The sequence below is a fragment of the Stegostoma tigrinum genome, unplaced genomic scaffold (genome assembly GCF_030684315.1).
Source record: "Stegostoma tigrinum isolate sSteTig4 unplaced genomic scaffold, sSteTig4.hap1 scaffold_752, whole genome shotgun sequence".
NCBI classification, from domain to species: Eukaryota; Metazoa; Chordata; class Chondrichthyes; order Orectolobiformes; family Stegostomatidae; genus Stegostoma; species Stegostoma tigrinum.
Window position 1 is genome coordinate 1 of NW_026728697.1, and position 17,500 is coordinate 17,500.

Genomic DNA, 17,500 nt, shown 5'->3' on the forward strand with positions numbered 1-17,500 from the left:
CCAAACACCGTACTACGACACCCCCCACCCCCCCAACCGACCACCCCCACCCCCCCCCCAAACACCCGTACTACACACCCCCACCCCCCAACCACCCCCCCCAAACACCCGTACTACACACCCCCCACCCCCCCAACCACCACCCCCACCCCCCCAAACACCCGTACTACACACCCCCACCCCCCCAACCACCACCCCCCAAACACCCGTACTACACTCCCCCCACCCCCCCAACCACCACCCCCACCCCCAAACACCCGTACTACACACCCCCACCCCCCCAACCACCACCCCCCAAACACCCGTACTACACTCCCCCCACCCCCCAACCACCACCCCCAAACACACCTACTACACACCCCACCCCCCCAACCACCACCCCCCAAACACCCGTACTACACTCCCCCCACCCCCCCAACCACCACCCCCCACCCCCCAAACACCCGTACTACACTCCCCCCACCCCCCAACCACCACCCCCCACCCCCAAAAACCCGTACTACACTCCCCCACCCCCCCAACCACCACCCCCCCAAACACCCGTACTACACTCCCCCCACCCCCCCAACCACCACCCCCCAAACACCCGTACTACACTCCCCCCACCCCCCAACCACCACCCCCAAACACCCGTACTACACTCCCCCCACCCCCCCAACCACCACCCCCCAAACACCCGTACTACACTCCCCCCACCCCCCCAACCACCACCCCCCAAACACCCGTACTACACTCCCCCCACCCCCCCAACCACCACCCCCACCCCCCAAACACCCGTACTACACACCCCCCACCCCCCCAACCACCACCCCCCAAACACCCGTACTACACTCCCCCCACCCCCCAACCACCACCCCCACCCCCCCAAACACCCGTACTACACACCCCCACCCCCCCAACCACCACCCCCCCAAACACCAGTACTACACTCCCCCCACCCCCCCAACCACCACCCCCCAAACACCCGTACTACACTCCCCCCACCCCCCCAACCACCACCCCCCCAAACACCCGTACTACACTCCCCCCACCCCCCCAACCACCACCCCCCAAACACCCGTACTACACTCCCCCCACCCCCCCAACCACCACCCCCCAAACACCCGTACTACACTCCCCCCACCCCCCCAACCACCACCCCCCAAACACCCGTACTACACTCCCCCCACCCCCCCAACCACCACCCCCCAAACACCCGTACTACACTCCCCCCACCCCCCCAACCACCACCCCCCAAACACCCGTACTACACTCCCCCCACCCCCCCCCAACCACCACCCCCCAAACACCCGTACTACACTCCCCCCACCCCCCCAACCACCACCCCCAAACACCCGTACTACACTCCCCCCACCCCCCCAACCACCACCCCCAAACACCCGTACTACACTCCCCCCACCCCCCAACCACCACCCCCCAAACACCCGTACTACACTCCCCCCACCCCCCCAACCACCACCCCCCAAACACCCGTACTACACTCCCCCCACCCCCCCAACCACCACCCCCCAAACACCCGTACTACACTCCCCCACCCCCCCAACCACCACCCCCCAAACACCCGTACTACACTCCCCCCCAGCGCCCCAACCACCACCCCCCCAAACACCCGTACTACACTCCCCCACCCCCCCAACCACCACCCCCCAAACACCCGTACTACACTCCCCCCACCCCCCCAACCACCACCCCCCAAACACCCATACTACACTCCCCCCACCCCCCCAACCACCACCCCCCAAACACCCGTACTACACTCCCCCCACCCCCCCAACCACCACCCCCCAAACACCCGTACTACACTCCCCCCACCCCCCCAACCACCACCCCCCAAAACACCCGTACTACACTCCCCCCACCCCCCCAACCACCACCCCCCAAACACCCGTACTACACTCCCCCCACCGCCACCCCCACCCCCCAAACACCCGTACTACACTCCCCCACCCCCCCAACCACCACCCCCCAAACACCCGTACTACACTCCCCCCAGCGCCCCAACCACCACCCCCCCAAACACCCGTACTACACTCCCCCACCCCCCCAACCACCACCCCCCAAACACCCGTACTACACTCCCCCCACCCCCCCAACCACCACCCCCCAAACACCCATACTACACTCCCCCCACCCCCCCAACCACCACCCCCCAAACACCCGTACTACACTCCCCCCACCCCCCCAACCACCACCCCCCAAACACCCATACTACACTCCCCCCAGCGCCCCAACCACCACCCCCCAAACACCCGTACTACACTCCCCCACCCCCCCCAACCACCACCCCCAAACACCCGTACTACACTCCCCCAGCGCCCCAACCACCACCCCCCCAAACACCCGTACTACACTCCCCCCACCCCCCCAACCACCACCCCCCAAACACCCGTACTACACTCCCCCCACCGCCACCCCCACCCCCCAAACACCCATACTACACTCCCCCCACCGCCACCCCCACCCCCCCCAATCCCCTAAACACCTGTAAAACACTCTCCCCCACCCCCCCCATCACCACCCCCACCCCACCTCCTTACGTCGGGTCGCGGACCTATCCTCCCCCTTGCCCCAAATGCGAGGCTGCGAGGGACAGACCCCTCACTAACTCTGTTCCCCCTACCCCCCCCACCCCGCCACCCCCCCCCCCCCCCCCACACACACACACACACACACACACACACAGTCAGCGTCGCGGTGAGCGACACGGGGCTCGGTGAACACCGACATCGCGGCCGAGGACCAGCACTACGCCTGTCCGCACAAGGGCCTGTGAGATATTTGCTGCATTCCGCGAGCGAGTAAAACTCCCTCTACGCGGTTCAATCCGCTCCCCGCCCCCCCCGCACCACCCGTGTCCCAAATCAAACACGCCCCAGGGATGGGGGGGTTAGGTACAGAGTCAAACTCCCTCTACACCGTCCCTCCCATCAAACACACCGGGGCAGGGGGTTAGATACAGGGTAAAGCTCCCTCCGCACTGTTCCCCTCATCAAACACACCCAGGGTCAGGGGTCAGGTACAGAGTCAAACTCCCTCTACACTGTCCCCCCCATCAAACACTCCCCAGGGACAGGGGGTTAGATACAGGGTAAAGCTCCCTCTACACTTCCCCCATCAAACACTCCCAGGGACAGGGGGATAGGTACAGAGTAAATCATCCTCTACACTGTCCCCCCCTTCAAACACCCCCAGGGACAGCACGGGGTTAGGCACAGGGTAAAGCTCCCTCTACACCGGCCCGCCGTCAAACAGTCCCAGGGACAGCACCGGGTTAGGTACAGAGTAAAGCTTCCTCTACCGCAGCGTTCCTGTCGATTCGCTCGCTGTCCCGATTGCGCATTCTCCGAAACCCACCCTCTCTCTCCCCCCTCTCTCCTTCTCTCTCTCTCCCCCTCTCTCTCCCTGTCCCTCTCTCTCCCACTCTCTCTCCCCCTTTCTCCCTCTCTCCATCTCCCTCTCTCTCTCCCCCTCTCCCTCTCCCTCTCCCTCTCCCTGTCTCTCTTTCTCCCCCACTCTCCCTCTCTCTCTCTCTCCCGCAGGGCCGCCATCTCCAGGACGCGTCTCTGGTGAGTCCCGTTCCTCCCCCCCCACCGAACGCGACGCGCACCATCCCCCCTGCCCCTCCCTCCGTGATTCCCCACAGGTCGGCGATGACCCCACCCCACCCGGCCAAACGCGGCATTGGTGGGGGGTGTGCCGTCGAGAGCCTCAACGGCGGAGGGGGAGACAGGTTTCCACCTCTCACCCTGCAGACGCACCCCCCCCCCCAACGTACCGTGCCCCCCTGGCAGTCTCCCCTCTGTCTGTCCCTGATTCTGTACCACCCCCTCCCCCCCTCTGTCTGTCCCTGATTCTGTACCACCCCCTCCCCCCTCTCCGTCTCCCCTCTGTCTGTCCCTGATTCTGTACCACCCCCTCCCCCCCCTCTGTCTGTCCCTGATTCTGTACCACCCCCTCCCCCCCCTCCGTCTCCCCTCTGTCTGTCCCTGATTCTGTACCAACCCCACCCCCCCTCCGTCTCCCCTCTGTCTGTCCCTGATTCTGAACCACCCCCTCCCTCCCCCTCCGTCTCCCCTCTGTCTGTCCCTGATTCTGAACCACCCCCACCCCCCCTCCGTCTCCCCTCTGTCTGTCCCTGATTCTGAACCACCCCCTCCCTCCCCCTCCGTCTCCCCTCTGTCTGTCCCTGATTCTGAACCACCCCCACCCCCCCTCCGTCTCCCCTCTGTCTGTCCCTGATTCTGAACCACCCCCTCCCTCCCCCTCCGTCTCCCCTCTGTCTGTCCCTGATTCTGAACCACCCCCACCCCCCCTCCGTCTCCCCTCTGTCTGTCCCTGATTCTGAACCACCCCCACCCCCCCTCCGTCTCCCCTCTGTCTGTCCCTGATTCTGAACCACCCCCACCCCCCACCTCCGTCTCCCCTCTGTCTGTCCCTGATTCTGTACCACCCCCACCCCCCCTCTGTCTGTCCCTGATTCTGAACCACCCCCTCCGTCTCCCCTCTGTCTGTCCCTGATTCTGAACCACCCCCTCCCTCCCCCTCCGTCTCCCCTCTGTCTGTCCCTGATTCTGAACCACCCCCTCCCTCCCCCTCCGTCTCCCCTCTGTCTGTCCCTGATTCTGAACCACCCCCTCCCTCCCCCTCCGTCTCCCTCTGTCTGTCCCTGATTCTGAACCACCCCCTCCCTCCCCCCCCGTCTCCCCTCTGTCTGTCCCTGATTCTGAACCACCCCCACCCCCCGGCCTTGCTCCCTGGCTGCCATCGTCTCTCTGTTCTATACCCCCACCCCACCACGCAGTAAACTCGTGCGATGCTGGAACCGCTGCTTCCGGAGGAAGTGCCGAGCGGCGGTAAAATCCGTGATCTTCTACTGGATTGTGGTTCTCCTGGTCTTCCTCAACACGGCCACCATTGCCTCAGAGCACTACAAGCAGCCTCAGTGGTTGACCCAGGCGCAGGGTGAGAGCTTTATCGCGTGCGTTAAAGACGGAGAGGGACAGATTCCCCGGGGTGGTGGGGGGGCACGGTCGAGGGGTTTACATCAGTCGGGGGGAGCGGGGAGAGAGAAAGACGGGAGAACGGGCCTGAGGATGGATGGGCCGAATGGCCCGGCACCGGCTCTGACGCAGCCTACAAATCGAAACGCCACGCGGTTCTTCCCCCCTCCCCTTCCAGCCCCGAAGCAAAACCCACACCCACTCCCACCTCCCCTCGCGCTTCCCCCACGCCCTCCCTCCCACCTCGAAGCGGCGCCGTTGGGAGATCAGTGGCGAGTGGACTCTCTCTCCGTCTCCACTGTCCTCCCTGCTCCCCCCACCCAACGTTTTGCGATCCTGCAACCCCCACACCACGCCCCCCCTCCCCCCCACCCCGCAACCAGGCCTACCCTCCGGGCCCACCGCTCCCCCTCAATCCCCTTCACTCCCCCCCTCCCCCCGCCTCCATCCTCAAGGGGCAGATCGGAAGGCGAAGAATCTTTGGAAATCATCCATTCATGGGTGGATGGGGCATACAGCTCCCTCTACACTCCTCCCCCATTAAACACACCCACAGACAGGGGTTTAGGTATCGAGTAAAGCTCCCTCTACACTGTCCCCCCCATCAAATACTCCCAGACAGAGGGTTGGATACAGGGTAAAGCTCCCTCTACACTGTCCCCCCCATCAAATACTTCCAGGGACAGGGGTTTAGATACACAGTAAAGCTCCCTCTACAGTGACCCCTACCCCCCTGCCACAATCAAATACTCCCAGGGACAGTGGGTTAGGTACAGGGTAAAGCTCCCTCTACACTGTCCTCCCCATCAAATACTCCTAGGGACAGGGGATTAGATGCAGAGTAAAGCTCCCTCTACACTGTTTTCCATCAATAGCTCCCAGGAAAGCGGGTGCGATAGAGAGTAAAGTTCCCTCTACACTGTACTCCCCATCAAACACTCCCAGGGACAGCACGGGGTCAGATACAGAGCAAAGCTCCCTGTACACATCCCTAATTACGGCTTGGGAACAGTTGCGCCCCCCCCCCCCCCCCACCCCCCGACCTTGAGACCCACGCCAGGTATGTTGAGCCTGTACAGCTAGAATAAAACGAATCTCAGGGCCCCATATCCAAGCAGAGATGTGGGATGGCTGGATCGCCTGGGGCTGAGATTTTTAATTAGGGGGGATCGAGGGGTTATATTCGAGGCTGAGAGAGAGAGAGAGATGTTTAATCAGGAAGAGGGGGGATCGAGGGGTTATATTCGAGGCTGAGGGAGAGAGAGATGTTTAATCAGGAAGGGGGGGGATCGAGGGGTTATATTCGAGGCTGAGAGAGAGAGAGAGATGTTTAATCAGGAAGGGGGGGATCGAGGGGTTATATTCGAGGCTGAGAGAGAGAGAGATGTTTAATCAGGAAGTGGGGGGATCGAGGGGTTATATTTGAGGCTGAGGGAGAGAGATGTTTAATCAGGAAGGGGGGGGATCGAGGGGTTATATTCGAGGCTGAGAGAGAGAGAGATGTTTAATCAGGAAGTGGGGGGATCGAGGGGTTATATTTGAGGCTGAGGGAGAGAGATGTTTAATCAGGAAGGGGGGGGATCGAGGGGTTATATTCGAGGCTGAGGGAGAGAGATGTTTAATCAGGAAGGGGGGGATCGAGGGGTTATATTCGAGGCTGAGAGAGAGAGAGATGTTTAATCAGGAAGTGGGGGGATCGAGGGGTTATATTGGAGGCTGAGAGAGAGAGAGATGTTTAATCAGGAAGAGGGGGGATCGAGGGGTTATATTCGAGGCTGTGGGAGAGAGAGATGTTTAATCAGGAAGGGGGGGGGATCGAGGGGTTATATTCGAGGCTGAGAGAGAGAGAGATGTTTAATCAGGAAGGGGGGGGGATCGAGGGGTTATATTCGAGGCTGAGAGAGAGAGAGAGATGTTTAATCAGGAAGAGGGGGCATCGAGGGGTTATATTCGAGGCTGAGAGAGAGAGAGAGATGTTTAATCAGGAAGGGGGGGGGATTGAGGGGTTATATTCGAGGCTGAGAGAGAGAGAGAGATGTTTAATCAGGAAGAGGGGGGATCGAGGGGTTATATTCGAGGCTGAGAGAGAGAGATGTTTAATCAGGAAGGGGGGGGATCAAGGGGTTATATTCGAGGCTGAGAGAGAGATGTTTAATCAGGAAGGGGGGGATCGAGGGGTTATATTCGAGGCTGAGAGAGAGAGAGGTGTTTAATCAGGAAGGGGGGGGATCGAGGGGTTATATTCGAGGCTGAGAGAGAGAGATGTTTAATCAGGAAGGGGGGGGATCGAGGGGTTATATTCGAGGCTGAGAGAGAGAGAGATGTTTAATCAGGAAGGGGGGAATTGGAGAGAAGAGACAGGAAGCGGAGCTGGGGATGATCAGACGGGATGAGATCTCTGCCACAGAGCAGGCTGGTGGGCTGAATGGCGCTCTGGTCAGCTCCTGGCAGACGCAGCTGCATTGCTTTGACTCCTACGTCTCTGCAGACATCGCCAATAAGGTGCTGCTGGGCCTGTTCACCTGCGAGATGCTGCTGAAGATGTACAGCTTGGGGCTCAGCGCCTACTTCATCTCCTTCTTCAACCGTTTTGACTGCTTCGTGGTGTGCGGGGGCATCGCCGAGACCATCCTGGTCGAATTTCAGATCATGTCGCCACTGGGGATCTCCGTCCTCCGCTGCGTGCGGCTCCTGCGCATCTTCAAGTTCACCAGGTGGGCGTCCCAGATCGTTCCTAGCTCTGTGAGGGCCAAAGGGTCTTAGGAGAGGGAGAGAGGTCAGAAGGCACTGCTAGTGGAGCCTCGGCGAGTTCCTGCGGTACATCTTGCAGACTGTACACACTGCTGCTGCTGCGCATCAGTGTTGGAGCTCAGCCGAGCATTCCTAATAGGCCCAGCTGCTGCTGTGTTGGTGTTGGAGCTCAGCCGAGCATTCCTAATGGGCCCAGCTGCCGTGTGTCGGTGTTGGAGATCAGCCGAGCATTCCTAATAGGCCCAGCTGCCGTGTGTCAGTGTTAGAGCTCAGCCAAGCATTCCTAATGGGCCCAGCTGCCATGTGTCAGTGTTGGAGCTCAGCCAGGCATTCCTAATGGGCCCAGCTGCCGAGTGTTGGTGTTGGAGATCAGCCGAGCATTCCTAATAAGCCCAGCTGCCGCTGTGTCGGCGCTGGAGCTCGGCCAAGCATTCCTAATAGGCCCAGCTCCCATGTGTCAGTGTTGGAGCTCAGCCGAGCATTTCTAATAGGCCCAGCTGCCGTGTGTCAGTGAATTTGGGATCTTGCTGTGCGTGAACGTGGACCGCTTCGGCATCTGGGGCGGGGTGTTCGCAAATGGAGCTGAACATTGGCCGTGACTGACCCCCCCACCCCACTCTCTTCTCTCTCTCTCTCTCTGTAGGCATTGGTCAGCCCTCAGTAATCTAGTTGCCTCCCTCCTCAACTCAATGAAGTCCATTGCCTCCCTCCTCCTGCTGCTGTTCCTCTTCATCATCATCTTCTCGCTGCTTGGGATGCAGGTCTTTGGGGGCAAATTCAACTTTGATGACACTCAGACCAAGCGCAGCACCTTCGACACCTTCCCGCAGGCTCTGCTCACGGTCTTCCAGGTAGGCCGCACCGGCTGTGGGTCAGCGGCGAGCGGAGCGGCCGCCGAGGGAGGGCCGGGCCTGAGGGGAGTGGGCGCCGAGGGAGGGTCGGGGCCAAAGGGAGCGGTGCCGAGGGAGGGTCGGGGTTGAGGGGAGCGGTGCCGAGGGAGGGTCGGGGTTGAGGGGAGCGGTGCCGAGGGAGGGTCGGGGTTGAGGGGAGCGGGCGCCGAGGGAGGGTCGATGCTATCTGATTGTCCTTGATCTGTCTCTCTCTCTCTCACTCTCTCCGTATCTCTCTCTCTCCGTATCTCTCTCTCTCCCTCTCCCTCTCTGTTGACAGATCCTCACTGGAGAGGACTGGAATGTGGTCATGTATGACGGGATCATGGCGTTCGGAGGCCCCCACTTCCCGGGAATGCTGGTCTCCATCTATTTCATCATCCTCTTTATCTGTGGCAACTGTATCCTTCTGCGGGACCCCACTCCCGGCCCACCGCGTGGGGTTGCTCCTGGATGGAGACTTGCATCGCTGGTACCACGTAGAGGGAACTTAACTCTGTATCTAGCCCCCTGTCCCTGGGAGTGTTTGATGGCAGGGAAGAGTGTAGGGAGAGCTTTACCCTGTATCTCGCCCCCTCTCCCTGGGAGTGTTTGATGTGGGGGAAGAGTGTAGAGGGAGCTTTACTCTGTATCTAACCCCCTGTCCCTGGGAGTGGTTGGATTGGGGGATGGCGCAGTGTAGAGGGTGTTTTACGCTCCAATCGCGTGCACCCACAGCCTGCATTGATTTGTCCTCAACCCCGTCTGCCCCAGACATCCTGCTCAATGTGTTCCTCGCCATTGCCGTGGACAATCTCGCGGACGCGGATACCGGTGATGGAAGCAAGGGGAAGTCGAGGAAGAGGTAAGGAAGGGATCGCGGAGGGTGGCTGGTGGCCCTCTGTGGGATCCGCACAGCGCGGGTTCGGCCAGGGACGGGGCTGGGGGTGGGAGGGGCGGATGGTGTGCGAAGCGGAGGGGACGCAGAATAGCGCCGTGAGCGCCGCCCCCACCCCCTGACCTCATTCCAAGCTCCCCAGCTTGGAATAAAAACTGGCAGGAGCCCTATTCTGGGAACCGGAACCAGGCGGCGACTCCCACGCTCAAATAGCCTCCTGCGGGGTTACGGCCTGTGACCGATACACGCGACCCGGCTCACCCCGGCTCCACCCTCCTTCCCACTGATGTAGCCTGAGGGGTAGGCCCCACATCCTGGGCCCAGGGTTCTGCGCTCGGGCCTAGTGCAGCTGAGGGCCCATCAGGCCCGAGGCCTGGTCTGCGAGAGCGTGCGGGGGCCTCCCGAGCAATCGTCTGAAACCTTCTTTCTGCCTCTTATTACAGCAAAAACGGAGCGAACACGAAGGTAACACGCCCCCTACACCCCCTCCCTATCTCTGTCACCCCCTCCAGCCCCCTACACCCCCTCCCTATCTCTGTCACCCCCTCCAGCCCCCTACACCCCCTCCCTATCTCTGTCACCCCCTCCAGCCCCCTACACCCCCTCCCTATCTCCGTCACCCCCTCCAGCCCCCTACACCCCCTCCCTATCTCTGTCACCCCCTCCATCCCCCTACACCCCCTCCCTATCTCTGTCACCCCCTCCAGCCCCCTACACCCCCTCCCTATCTCCGTCACCCCCTCCAGCCCCCTACACCCCCTCCCTATCTCTGTCACCCCCTCCAGCCCCTACACCCCCTCCCTATCTCTGTCACCCCCTCCAGCCCCCTACACCCCCTCCCTATCTCTGTCACCCACTCCAGCCCCCTACACCCCCTCCCTATCTCTGTCACCCACTCCAGCCCCTACACCCCCTCCCTATCTCCGTCACCTCCTCCAGCCCCCCAACACCCCCTCCCTATCTCCGTCACCCCCTCCAGCCCCCCTACACCCCCACCCTATCTCCGTCACCCCCTCCAGCCCCCTACACCCCCTCCCTATCTCTGTCACCCACTCCAGACCCTACACCCCCTCCCTATCTCCGTCACCTCCTCCAGCCCCCCAACACCCCCTCCCTATCTCCGTCACCCCCTCCAGCCCCCCAACACCCCCTCCCTATCTCCGTCACCCCCTCCCTATCTCTGTCACCCCCTCCAGCCCCTACACCCCCTCCCTATCTCTGTCACCCCCTCCAGCCCCCTACACCCCCTCCCTATCTCCGTCACCTCCTCCAGCCCCCTACACCCCCTCCCTATCTCTGTCACCCCCTCCAGCCCCCTACACCCCCTCCCTATCTCTGTCACCCCCTCCAGCCCCCTACACCCCCTCCCTATCTCTGTCACCCCCTCCTGCCCCCTACACCCCCTCCCTATCTCCGTCACCCCCTCCAGCCCCCTACACCCCCTCCCTATCTCTGTCACCCCCTCCATCCCCCTACACCCCCTCCCTATCTCTGTCACCCCCTCCAGCCCCCTACACCCCCTCCCTATCTCCGTCACCCCCTCCAGCCCCCTACACCCCCTCCCTATCTCTGTCACCCCCTCCAGCCCCTACACCCCCTCCCTATCTCTGTCACCCCCTCCAGCCCCCTACACCCCCTCCCTATCTCTGTCACCCACTCCAGCCCCCTACACCCCCTCCCTATCTCTGTCACCCACTCCAGCCCCTACACCCCCTCCCTATCTCCGTCACCTCCTCCAGCCCCCCAACACCCCCTCCCTATCTCCGTCACCCCCTCCAGCCCCCCTACACCCCCACCCTATCTCCGTCACCCCCTCCAGCCCCCTACACCCCCTCCCTATCTCTGTCACCCACTCCAGACCCTACACCCCCTCCCTATCTCCGTCACCTCCTCCAGCCCCCCAACACCCCCTCCCTATCTCCGTCACCCCCTCCAGCCCCCCAACACCCCCTCCCTATCTCCGTCACCCCCTCCCTATCTCTGTCACCCCCTCCAGCCCCTACACCCCCTCCCTATCTCTGTCACCCCCTCCAGCCCCCTACACCCCCTCCCTATCTCTGTCACCCCCTCCAGCCCCCTACACCCCCTCCCTATCTCCGTCACACCCTCCAGCCCCCTGCACCCCCTCCCTATCTCCGTCACACCCTCCAGCCCCCTACACCCCCTCCCTAACTCTGTCACCCCCTCCAGCCCCCTACACCCCCTCCCTATCTCTGTCACCCCCTCCATCCCCCTACACCCCCTCCCTATCTCTGTCACCACCTACACCCCCCTACACCCCCTCCCTATCTCTGTCACCCCCTCCATCCCCCTACACCCCCTCCCTATGTTGTCACCCCCTCCAGCCCCCTACACCCCCTCCCTATCTCCGTCACCCCCTCCAGCCCCCTACAACCCCTCCCTATGTGTAACCCCCTCCATCCCCCTACACCCCCTCCCTATCTCCGTCACCCCCTCCACCCCCCTACACCCCCTCCCTATCTCCGTCACCCCCTCCAGCCCCCTACACCCCCTCCCTATCTCCGTCACACCCTCCAGCCCCCTACACCCCCTCACTAACTCTGTCACCCCCTCCAGCCCCCTACACCCCCTCCCTATCTCTGTCACCCCCTCCAGCCCCCTACACCCCCTCCCTATCTCTGTCACCCCCTCCAGCCCCAACACCCCCTCCCTATCTCTGTCACCCCCTCCATCCCCCTACACCCCCTCCCTATCTCTGTCACCCCCTCCAGCCCCTACACCCCCTCCCTATCTCTGTCACCACCTACACCCCCCTACACCCCCTCCCTATCTCTGTCACCCCCTCCAGCCCCTACACCCCCTCCCTGCCTCTGTCACCACCTACACCCCCCTACACCCCCTCCCTATCTCCGTCACCCCCTCCAACCCCCTTCACCCCCTCCCTATCTCAGTGGCCCCCTCAAGCCCCCTACACCCCCTCCCTATCTCTGTGGCCCCCTCCAGCCCCCTACACCTCCTCCCTATCTCTGTCACCCCATCCAGCCCCTACACCCCCTCCCTATCCCCGTCACCCCCTCCAACCCCCTACACCCCCTCCCTATCTCTGTGGCCCCCTCCAGCCCCCTACACCCCCTCCCTATCTCTGTCAATCCCTCCAGCCCCCTACACCCCGCCCTGCCTCTGTCACCACCTACACCCCCCTACACCCCCTCCCTATCTCTGTCACCCCCTCCAGCCCCTACACCCCCTCCCTATCTCTGTCACCCCCTCCATCCCCCTACACCCCCTCCCTATGTTGTCACCCCCTCCAGCCCCCTACACCCCCTCCCTATCTCCGTCACCCCCTCCAGCCCCCTACAACCCCTCCCTATGTGTAACCCCCTCCATCCCCCTACACCCCCTCCCTATGTGTAACCCCCTCCATCCCCCTACACCCCCGCCCTATCTCCGTCACCCCCTCCAGCCCCCTACACCCCCTCCCTATCTCCGTCACACCCTCCAGCCCCCTACACCCCCTCACTAACTCTGTCACCCCCTCCAGCCCCCTACACCCCCTCCCTATCTCTGTCACCCCCTCCAGCCCCTACACCCCCTCCCTATCTCTGTCACCCCCTCCGTCCCCCTACACCCCCTCCCTATCTCTGTCACCACCTACACCCCCCTACACCCCCTCCCTATCTCTGTCACCCCCTCCAGCCCCCTACACACCCTCCCTATCTCTGTCACCCCCTCCAGCCCCTACACCCCCTCCCTGCCTCTGTCACCACCTACACCCCCCTACACCCCCTCCCTATCTCCGTCACCCCCTCCAACCCCCTTCACCCCCTCCCTATCTCAGTGGCCCCCTCAAGCCCCCTACACCCCCTCCCTATCTCTGTCACCCCATCCAGCCCCTACACCTCCTCCCTATCCCCGTCACCCCCTCCAACCCCCTACACCCCCTCCCTATCTCTGTGGCCCCCTCCAGCCCCCTACACCCCCTCCCTATCTCTGTCAATCCCTCCAGCCCCCTACACCCCCTCCCTATCTCCGTCACCCCCTCCTGCCCCCACACCCCCTCCCTATCTCCGTCACCCCCTACACCCTCTCCCTATCTCTGTCACCCCCTCCAGCCCCTACACCCCCTCCAGCCCCTACACCCCCTCCCTATCTCTGTCACCCCCTCCATCCCCCTACACCCCCTCCCTATCTCCGTCACCCCCTCCATCCCCCTACACCCCCTCCCTATCTCCGTCACACCCTCCATCCCCCTACACCTACCGGGAACAGTGTACAGCATTCCGAGACGGATAGGAAAATGGCGATTGCGCTCAGCGTCGCTCCCAGCCTCTGGAACGCTGCTCCTCGGGGGGTAATATGGCCACAGTGGGAAGACTGTGTTGGGGTGGCGGCGGGGGGCGGGGGGGTGGGAGGGATGCGGGTGTAGAATTCCTGGACAGTCCATTCCACCCGTCCCTCACAATCCCATTCCCGGGAATAGTTTATCAAAGCCCAAATGTCTGACACAGAACAGAGACCCAAGACTTTGATGTGATTTTCTTGAGGAAGAACTGTTTGCAATTGGGAGCTGTTCTCCTTCACTCGTCTCTGTCTTTCTCCCTCCCTCAAGGATCCGGCTGAGCACTCGGACCAGGAGAGGGAGGCCAGCGATGCTGCGGGTAAGATGAGGCCTGGGGGGGGGGGGCATCGGGTTAAGGTGCGGGAGCCTGCCCTGCTAATGTTCTAATTCACTGGGGTCAGCGCTAACGGCTGTTGGAAATTGAGGAGCGGGCACTGCGGGAGGGTCAGTGCTGAGTGAGCGGGCGCTGTCGGAGGGTCAGTGCTGAGGGAGCGGGCGCTGTCGGAGGGTCAGTGCTGAGGGAGTGGCCGCTGTCGGAGGGTCAGTGCTGAGGGAGCGGGCGCTGTCGGAGGGTCAGTGCTGAGGGAGCGGGCGCTGTCGGAGGGTCAGTGCTGAGGGAGCGGGGCGCTGTCGGAGGGTCAGTGCTGAGGGAGCGGGCGCTGTCGGAGGGTCAGCGCTGAGGGAGCGGGCGCTGTCGGAGGGTCAGCGCTGAGGGAGCGGGCGCTGTCGGAGGGTCAGCGCTGAGGGAGCGGGCGCTGTCGGAGGGTCAGCGCTGAGGGAGCAGTCGCTGTCGGAGCCTGAGTTTCCTACTGTCTTGACTGTCTCGCAGGAGGAGGGGAAGGCGAGGAAGAGGAGGACGAGGAGGAGGGTCACGCGGAGAGTCTGGTGGGCTCCACAGCTGAGGGTCTCGCCAACTTTGCTCCCCCGAAGGAGAAGGTTCTCCCCATCCCAGCGGGCAGTGCGTTCTTCCTGCTCAGCTCCACCAACCCGTAAGTAGCATGGGGCGGGGTCTGCTTGGTCTCGAGTGTGGAGGAGGAGGGGCTGAGTGGCCTCCTGGTCCCGTGTAACAGGCTCACGGGGCATGTGGTGGGGTTGAATGGCCTCCTGTTCCTGTGGAACAGGGTGGAGGAGGAGGTCAAGGGGCTGAATGGCCTCCTGTTCTTGTGTCACAGGCTGTAACAGTGGGTGGAGGGGCTGAATGGCCTCCTGTCCCTGTGTAACAGGGAGGAGGGGGTTGTTTGGTGAAGGGTACATTTTGTCTGAGTTCCCTGTGAAAAGGAACACCCTCGGGGGAGCAGTCTGTCATCAGACTTCGCAGCAGCTGGAGGCCATTCGGCCTGCCCATCGTTTTTCTGCTCCCCCTTTCACTGGATTTGGCCCTGATCCGATTGTCCTCAATTTCACCTTCCTGCCCTTTCCCCTCGATCCCCCCCCTTCCTGATTAAACATCTCTCTCTCTCAGCCTCGAATATAACCCCATCGACCCCCCCTTCCTGATTAAACATCTCTCTCTCTCTCAGCCTCAAATATAACCCCTCGATCCCCCCCAGCTTCCTGATTAAACATCTCTCTCTCTCAGCCTCGAATATAACCCCTCGATCCCCCTCTTCCTGATTAAACATCTCTCTCTCTCAGCCTCGAATATATCCCCTCGATCCCCCCCCTTCCTGATTAAAAATCTCTCTCTCTCTCAGCCTTGAATATAACCCCTCGATCCCCCCCGCTTCCTGATTAAACATCTCTCTCTCTCTCAGCCTCGAATATAACCCCTTGATCACCCCCTTCCTGATTAAACATCTCTTTCTCTCAGCCTCGAATATATCCCCTCGATCCCCCCCTTCCTGATTAAACATCTCTCTCTCTCAGCCTCGAATATAACCCCTCGATCCCCCCCTTCCTGATTAAACATCTCTCTCTCTCAGCCTCGAATATATCCCCTCGATCCCCCCCGCTTCCTGATTAAACATCTCTCTCTCTCTCAGCCTCGAATATAACCCCTTGATCACCCCCTTCCTGATTAAACATCTCTTTCTCTCAGCCTCGAATATATCCCCTCGATCCCCCCCTTCCTGATTAAACATCTCTCTCTCTCAGCCTCGAATATAACCCCTCGATCCCCCCCTTCCTGATTAAACATCTCTCTCTCTCAGCCTCGAATATATCCCCTCGATCCCCCCATTTCCTGATTAAAAATCTCTCTCTCTCTCTCAGCCTCGAATATAACCCCTCGATCCCCCCCGCTTCCTGATTAAACATCTCTCTCTCTCTCAGCCTCGAATATAACCCCTTGATCACCCCCTTCCTGATTAAACATCTCTCTCTCTCAGCCTCGAATATATCCCCTCGATCCCCCCCTTCCTGATTAAACATCTCTCTCTCTCAGCCTCGAATATATCCCCTCGATCCCCCCCCTTCCTGATTTAAAATCTCTCTCTCTCTCTCAGCCTTGAATATAACCCCTCGATCCCCCCCGCTTCCTGATTAAACATCTCTCTCTCTCTCAACCTCGAATATAACCCCTTGATCACCCCCTTCCTGATTAAACATCTCTCTCTCTCAGCCTCGAATATATCCCCTCGATCCCCCCCCTTCCTGATTAAACATCTCTCTCTCTCAGCCTCAAATATAACCCCTTGATCCCCCCCCTTCCTGATTAAACATCTCTCTCTCTCAGCCTCGAATATATCCCCTCGATTGAGGGAGCCAAAGAAACGGGTCATGAGAATCAAAATTGACTCAAGACCTTAACCAGAGGGGCATTTTCCTGGGGCAAACCATGTCCTGCTTCGAATATTCTCATCTCTCAGGCAACACTGCAGGAGAAATGAGCATAAGATTACATTGGGACGTGCAGTAAAGGAATGGGACCACTCTACATCCCCAACCCACACCCCTTCCCCTCCCAATTTGCCATGTTTCCGGGGCGAATTCAGGAAATCTGACCACTTGCAACATGAGCGCTGCCACGGAGCGGCAGTGGAGTGGGTGATATCCGCCAGCCGTTAAAGCCGCTGGTGTTTAACGCCGCTGTTTTTGCTCTCTCACTTTCACCCCTACTCGCTCCTTGATGTCTCACTGCTGTCCCTCCCCCCACCCCCGCCGCTCCTTCCGGAACCCCCCCCCCAACAACAGGATCCGTGTGGCATGCCACAGGCTCATCCACCACCACGTCTTCACCAACCTCATCCTGGTCTTCATCATCCTGAGCAGCATCTCGCTGGCAGCCGAGGATCCCATCCGGGCTCACTCTTTCCGGAACCTCGTGAGTGGGATGCGGTTTTGGGGGTGGGGGTGTGGCGTGGGGTGGTGGGGACGGAGGAGATTCGGCGGGGGGAGTGGCACGGGCGTGTAAAGCTCTTCCCCTCACCACCTCCCCCCCCCCCAATCGAGATTGAAGAGAGGATCTCCCCTTAGTGGATCCCTTTCCTCTAGATGGAGGAAAGCCCACTTAGAACAAGCTGTCTGGCTGATCTTTCACTTGTCTGTGTGAACGCCTCCTTCTGGATTCCCAGTCGGATGGGATTCTCCCCTTCCCCCCCCCCCACCCCCGCCATGGAGTGCCCCTCCTCTGAGGTATTTGTGAGGGAGACAGGGACAGAGAAAGTGAGGGGGAGAATGTGATTGTGTGTGTGTGAGAGAGAGAGAGAGGGACAGAAACATAGAAGGAGGGACAGAGAGGGGG

At 61.2% G+C, this 17,500-nt stretch overlaps 1 protein-coding gene across 1 annotated transcript in view; it reads left to right on the forward strand.

The window, feature by feature from the left end:
* Positions 1-3,539: 3,539 nt before the first annotated feature.
* Positions 3,540-17,500, forward strand: part of LOC125449989 (voltage-dependent L-type calcium channel subunit alpha-1D-like) — a gene marked incomplete at both ends in the record, with an annotated part of 24,063 nt that continues 10,102 nt past the window's right edge. The window contains 10 exons of the mRNA XM_059644358.1: positions 3,540-3,566; positions 4,802-4,962; positions 7,489-7,714; positions 8,395-8,602; positions 8,922-9,042; positions 9,395-9,485; positions 9,962-9,983; positions 14,089-14,137; positions 14,648-14,807; positions 16,951-17,080. Coding sequence (XP_059500341.1) covers positions 3,540-3,566; positions 4,802-4,962; positions 7,489-7,714; positions 8,395-8,602; positions 8,922-9,042; positions 9,395-9,485; positions 9,962-9,983; positions 14,089-14,137; positions 14,648-14,807; positions 16,951-17,080 — 1,195 coding nt within the window. The remainder of the gene's footprint in view (positions 3,567-4,801; positions 4,963-7,488; positions 7,715-8,394; positions 8,603-8,921; positions 9,043-9,394; positions 9,486-9,961; positions 9,984-14,088; positions 14,138-14,647; positions 14,808-16,950; positions 17,081-17,500) is intronic.